Source organism: Balaenoptera musculus, chromosome 6 (genome assembly GCF_009873245.2).
Source record: "Balaenoptera musculus isolate JJ_BM4_2016_0621 chromosome 6, mBalMus1.pri.v3, whole genome shotgun sequence".
Classification (NCBI taxonomy): Eukaryota; Metazoa; Chordata; class Mammalia; order Artiodactyla; family Balaenopteridae; genus Balaenoptera; species Balaenoptera musculus.
In genome coordinates, this window is record NC_045790.1 from 45,048,596 (window position 1) to 45,055,537 (window position 6,942).

Consider the following 6,942-nt stretch of genomic DNA (forward strand, 5'->3'; position numbering starts at 1 on the left):
CTTTAAAAACTAAATGATGACATATAAAGAAAACTTCATAAAACTGTTTTGTTCTCAGGGACTTTCCACTGACTGAAATAAATAGCTTTCAAATTCTCTAGATGGAGAACAAAAGTAATTTTAAAATCTCAAGAAAACCTCTAAATTTTAATGACAATTTTCCCCCTTTGGAAATATTTTCTCTCTCCTCAATGCAGCAAGCATTATCTATCTAGAGTCAATCAATATTTATATGAGCAGCTATTTAAGTTTTCAGAATAAAATTATTTTTACCTTTGAGAATGGCTGCCATATTCCTGCCACAAACATTTGGAAAGGGATATTCCCCCAGATACAAGCATAAGCATACTTAAAGATATAAATCCTCATCCACAGTAGATGTTCTCTTTATAATATGAAAATTCAAAATAGCGTGATCCAAGATGACCATTTCAAAAAATGGTTACCTTATACTATTAGGAAACCATTTGTTTCTAATTCCTATACTCTACCAGAACTTAGTTGCAATTAGTGATAGTGGCCAGGAGATGGAGCATTCTCATTTCCTAAGATTTACTTCATAGGCCTTTGTGTATCTCACAATGTTTACTTTAAAGAGAAATGTTTTATTAACAGCACTTATCACAAATGGCAGAGACGAATGAAAAATAAGACATTCAGAAAAAAATAAGGAATTAAATTTCTCAAAAGTTTAACTTACAACTAATCACTTATATGTGAATAAAATACTTTAAAATACTTTGAATAAGCTTTTTCTCTCCTGTGTACAAGAAACAGAAGGAGAAAAAAAAAAGTTTAAAATAATTATTTAGAATTACCTCAGTTTTTCAATTATTCCTTCTGCTTCATGTTATATAACGCTGGACTGCTTTATAATGTATGTTATAATTATAAACTCCATTTTTTTCAATGAAATAAAAACAAGTATAGTTTTAAAATAAGAATTTTATAACTGATATCTTAGGGAAAAAATTCATTACAGTAAACATATTCCCTGAAATGGCTTTATTCAAGGCACAAAGAATGTTTAAATGTTTCTTTCACTTAATAAATGCTAAAGAAGAGTCTTTAGATCTCAAATCTATTATACTGCTCGTAAAAGAAAAAAATATATATAGCATTTTGAAAGCCCGGTAATCCACTCCCATACATAGTGAACACATTAACAGATGTGGGTATGTGTGGGTGTGAGGGTTATATTGCATGCTTCTAGAAATATTCCAGAACGGGAGGTAGGCAGACGCATTACATGTTGTTCTGATTTGGCCTTGAATACAGTCTGCCACCAGTTGCTGAATCTTTGATGGGAAGGTAAGAAGAATCCCTAATCATCCCTGAAAAGGCATAATCCAAAGCTGGCCGAAAAGGCAATGCTGGTGCCAACCCAGGAGTTAGGTAGGGAGACATGAAACCAGACAGCCCTCTTCCTGGAGAGGAATATGCCAGCCGTAATGGACTGATACCTAGTCTAGGATTTAAGCTGTAGAGACTTGAATCACCTCCATAAGAAGCAGAAGTACTGTGAAGGGGAGAGAAAGCTGATTTATTTCCTAGAGTTCCAAAACCAATTCCTGCTAAACTTAAATTCGAAGCTCTCTGAAAAGCTGTATTTTCCAATGCTCCTGAGCTTGCTAGGTCCCTGGTGTCTGCTTTGTGTTCTTTCCCATTTAGGACCTGTTCAATGGCTTGGACCACATCCCCTTTGCAGAACTGCAGAATGCCTTCTAGACGGCTGCGTCTGTAACTTGGGAAAATCTTGGTAAGGATATCAAGAGGGTCTCTTGGTCTAGAGGACACAGTGGGAAGGCTGACTGTGGTATCAGTGAAGTCTTTGGCCCACTCACTTTCATTTCCTGATTCCAAATCAGAGGATGACAGGGACCTGGGACTCTCTTCACCTCCTGACTGCTCTCCAGGATGAGGAGACTGCATGCTATCATCCTTGTTTGGGTTTTCTGAAATAGATGACCTGACGTTTTGTTTTCCAGTGACATCATTAGACTTAGGAGATGATCTCGGGGTAAATTGATGGGATTTAGACACCAGTTCTTCTTGTCCACTCTGGCATGAGTCACATTTACTCTCTTTTTGTCCTGGGGAAGAGGAAAAAAAGGAATGAAATAAAGGGAAAACTTCCGAGAACACAGTACTGCCCACTCAAAATTAATGCTGGATAAAATAACTTGTTTACTCATAGTGTATCAATAATACTTATTAATCACTGTAAGAGATTTTAATGAACAAGAATTATAAAAGATCATTTGGAAAGGCAGGTTTTGGAACAGTGGGAAAATGCTATTTATTATGTCATTTCAGGATCACAAAATTATATAATATACAAATGCTGTAGTTATTTAGGAATCAGAAGATGAAAGTCTATTGTTACCCCCAAACTGTTAACTTAACACCAATATTTCACACTATTTGCCCATTTGGTGATTGAAGATTTTCCTAAATGTTACCCAAGTTTTGTTGTTATCCGCGGGAGGGTTTTTTTCCCACAATGACCCTATGCAAAAAGAACTAAATAGAACAATTGTTTAGATAAGAAATCAGAAGAAGGAACAATCTTAGTATGAAAATGAATATTCTATTTAGTCACTAATGATAAATTTCAACAACTATTTTTTTAATGCTCACATTTCAGGTTGCAATTAAGTTACCTGAATAATGTGAGAAAATAACAAAATTGTTGATTTCATTTCAAATCTAAACCAATAATGACAACTGCTGTACCAATCTCAAATCATACCAGAGCTTGCATGTTTCATTTTATGTGAGAGACAGTACAAAGTTGGTATTTTTTCATAATCCTCTGTGAAATATGGACTTTCTTTTTAAATCTCTAGGAAATATCAATAAAAGAGTTTACAATCAAATTGTTTCTAAAATAAAATTATTAACTACACTATTTTCACTACTGCAATCTGTGTATATTTTCAAAGTGTCTTGTAAAAAACCATTTTGGTCGTATGCTTTAAATCGCAACTCCTTTCCAATATTAAGGGCAATTTTCCAAAAATGTTTTTACACTAAAACCTGATTTTCTACCTCAACATGTTGAGTATATGAATATTAATAAAACAATACTATCTTTAAAAACCTTTTGCAAGGCTAATGCCAGGAAAATAATAACAAATAATTTTATTTTGGTTTACATTTCCTATAGATATATTTTATCTCTATTTCCATTAGAAAGAGTAAAATGTCAATGGGGTACTCAGAGTTTTACTGTCAAACTTTCTTTTTGTACAATGTTTATGAATGTAACAAAACATACATTGCCTAAAGCAGTGATTTGCAAACATGATTTGCAATACTATGTTTTCTCAAGGAGCGGTCCTACATTCTAAACAAATATCTACAGCTTATTTTAAAATTAAAGTGTGTACAATTTAACACTTTGAGGGTTAAAATGCTGTCATTACATCAAACATATGACAAAAGGTGCTGCTCCTGCAAAATCACAAAGACTCTAGTATTTTCACCTTAAATAAAACAATAAAACCTATCTAACGAAGTAAAGATAGATTAGCCTTGGTCTGCCATTCCATTTTATTTATATATGATTCACCACATATGACCCCCTGAACATGTAAGGTATCAAAATTTCACCTCTACAGTAATTTATGCATAAAATAATTTTTGTTATTACATTGTATTTATGGAATACAATATAATGTAATGGAATACTGATTGCATAAGACTATCTAGAAAATAAGCTATCTTTAAAATACTGTGATATCATTTACATCACCTCTGTTCCCTCAACTCCTACAGCTGGTCTTACTTTACTTTTATCATTGTATGCTATGTCTTGTACGGTAGTTTTGGGACACACATAGTTTTCCTTCTTTCGAATATAATGTTCTTTTGTGTAGGAAAATCTTATTCACCTCTGCATCACTGTTAGTCTTGGTCTAGTGAATAAATAGACTACTACAGTTCATGGATATTGTATAAGAGGAGGCAGTTAGTTTAGAAGCAGCTTTTCAAAAAAGAAGGTCGACTGAGGCAAACAATAAAATAAAATAATTGACCCCATAAAATAGCACCCACCCCCAAAAAATCACATAAATAAATCAATGCCTAGCAGAGAGCTGTCAGTCAAATCTCACTGTCAATTTAGTTTGCAGAATTTTAATTTTTACTTCTTTTTATAGCAGGTTTGCTTAACAGCTTCGTTCTTCAGCCCTATTTCATTTTTCATGAGAAATGTTTAAAGCCCATTTTGTCCACTGACATAAACTAGAACATGGACAAAAAGGTGACCCAGGTGAAAACAAAATCATATATGCCTTACTTAAGTAGAGAGAGACTCTTTTCAAAAGCACAAAAGTACATGCTGTGATCTGTTAAGAGCTGCAATTTTCACAATTCAAGGAAGTGTTCTAATTAATAACTTACTATATCATTATCTTATAATTTCATATGATACAACCAGTCTCAGATTTATACAAAAATACCAAAGTGACCTACTTCTAGGACTAAGAAATTCACTAAAATACAGTGAGATTTACATTAGCATGAAAAGTTAAGTTGGGATAACCCTAGTCAAAAAGAAAATCTTTTTTACCTAACACAGGGGGTGAAGACAATTTGCAGTCAATAAATAAGAGGAAAAAAAAACTTCTTGGATAAGAAATCGCTAAGGATAAGATCCCCAAGGATAAGAAATTCTTGGAGTTTGAAATTCATACCAATGTTTTTACAAACCTGATTTTAGAAAACCTAAATTTCTTTCCTATGAGAAGAGGTGCAACTGCAAATGTTAGAGTTTCCTACACTTTTGGAGGCTGAAAAGCAGTTGAAGAAAAGGGATAGAATGCTTAAAAATTTTAAGGGAAGGGAGTAAAAATGCTTTGGTAGATTTCAGTCTCTTCCCCACTTCTAGTTGGTTTGTCCCAAAGGTAAAGAACTGTACTCCCAACCATAAGTGAGTTTTCCATGCAAGATCAGATGAACTCTGGTTGTACAACTGAAAATAGTACAGAGCAAGCTCAAAACGTAGCTCCTCTCATTAAGCTTTTCACTCAATGCCCGCTCTCTACTCTCACAGAGAAAATCACAGCAACTTGGGCACAAACTCCATTCCTAGAATGAGTTCCTCAACTGATCACTTGCACTTGACTTTTTCATTTCTTTATCCTATCACCTAAGCTTTAGGTCCTAAGGGAACAGAAAGCCCTTCTGAAGTGAATGTGTCAGGTCTCTAACACCCTTACTAACATTCATATCGCAGAGCAGTTTCCGAGAACTTAAATGCTTCTTTTAAACAACTTTTCTTGCCCTCCTCCATGCCACAACTGCTTATTTCAAAGATTTTTTTCTTCAAAACAACCGTTTTCCTTTTGCAAAGAGCAAATGTAAGATCTACTCACCTTGTTTTTCCTCTGTATAATCTGGCTGGAAAATCTCAAAAGCAGGAGTTGCCAGACCACTAGCCTGTCTCGAGGCACTCAGTCCCAGTGCACTCGCCGTCGCAGGGCCGCTTGCTGTGGTCTGGGGATTCTCCGTTCTGCTGCTGCCTCCTCCGGATGATCGACCCCCGGGCCCTGAGGGTCCAGGGTACAGAAGCCTCTGCAGCGCCCGGGCTTCGCTCTCCTCCTGGGCCTGCTGCCTGCGCAGCGCCACCTGTGCTGCCATGACGCGCTGGCGCTCAGCGATCAGGGTGCACTTGGCACACGCGCAGTCCCGCCAGCGGCAGAAGCGCTTGTGGCCCTTGAGGGCTGACACGACTCCGTGGTTGCGACAACGGGCGCACTTGGGTGTCCGTGGGTAGCCGGCCACGGCGCCCACCCCCCTTTCCACTCCGGCAGGCGGCGGGCAGCCTCCGCTTCCCGCGGTGGCGGCTGCGGCTGCCCGCAGAAAGAGGCTGGACGGGCGCAGGAAAGTTGGAGGAACAGGTATCCCCGGGGGTACCGGTAACACTGGAGACGGGGGCGGAGGGGCCGCTGCCACCAGCCCCGGGGCCAGGTGGGGTGGGCCGCTGCCGGTTCGGTCTCTACTGCCACACTGTGACTGCTCCATTTCCGAGAAGTGTCTGGTGAGGGCTCGCCACAGAAGAGTGCGCTGTCCACAGCTAACCCTGCTGGGATGCGAGGGCCGAGAGGACCAGCCTTGGTCCCGCTGCTTCCCACCCACACACCGACAGAGTCTGGCACAATTCCCGTGAAGAACTGGGGGACAACCGATCCCCACAGCTGGAAGCTCTAAGAGGCGCAGATGCCACTGAGCCTCTTAGAGTCCTGGGGCGCTAAAGTAATGCCCGGTGCTCCGCGCGCCTTCTCCTTCGGAGCAGGAGAAAGCAAGACTGCAGAGGCTACCCCGCCCACCGGGTCTACTGGCCAAGGGCTGAAACCCGGGGAGGGAGGGCCAGGGGCGGAGAGTGGGGACCTGACCGTCTGGGAGGAGAGGCGGTGGGAGACAAAAGAAACTGTCCCCACACACATACACAAGCCCCTTTCTCCCACCTGCTTCCCCATTTATTCCTCAGTGTATATTTTTTGTAAGATAACCTTCACTCCCTCCCCCCATGCCTCTTACTACCCTTCTTAAATTAAGCAAGATTTGAAGTTCTTTCCCCAGTTCCTCGCTCTTCTTACGAAAGTTTGAAGATCTGGACATGGAGTTCTCCTTTTCTTTCCTTTTCCCAGATGAAGTCTTTAGGATGGTAGCATGGCCAATATTAATGAGAAAGCACAGCTTAACAAGCTGCAAATATCACCCACACCTGAAAGGTGCCTTATTTTAAACGGGTCTTAGGGCTGCGTCAAAACAGTGGATAAGTATTTAAGGGACCTGATTCACATTCAGAATCTTCTCATGCATTATGTTTATTTAGAGATGCAAATTTGGATTCTATATATCGTTATATTTTGAAATGTTATTACCCAAAGAAGTCTTTATGAATTTCTTATCTAGAACTATTTATACATAGCA

The 6,942-nt window shown here is 39.1% G+C and overlaps 1 protein-coding gene across 1 annotated transcript; it reads right to left on the bottom strand.

Moving 5' to 3' along the window:
* Positions 1-1,179: 1,179 nt before the first annotated feature.
* On the bottom strand, positions 1,180-6,304 carry DMRTA1 (DMRT like family A1). Its single transcript, XM_036856842.1, has 2 exons — positions 5,382-6,304; positions 1,180-2,093 (listed from the first exon to the last, which is right to left on the bottom strand). Exons 1-2 carry the CDS (start codon positions 6,028-6,030, stop codon positions 1,246-1,248), a joined length of 1,497 nt encoding a protein of 498 aa, XP_036712737.1. The 5' UTR covers positions 6,031-6,304; the 3' UTR covers positions 1,180-1,245.
* Positions 6,305-6,942: the final 638 nt, after the last annotated feature.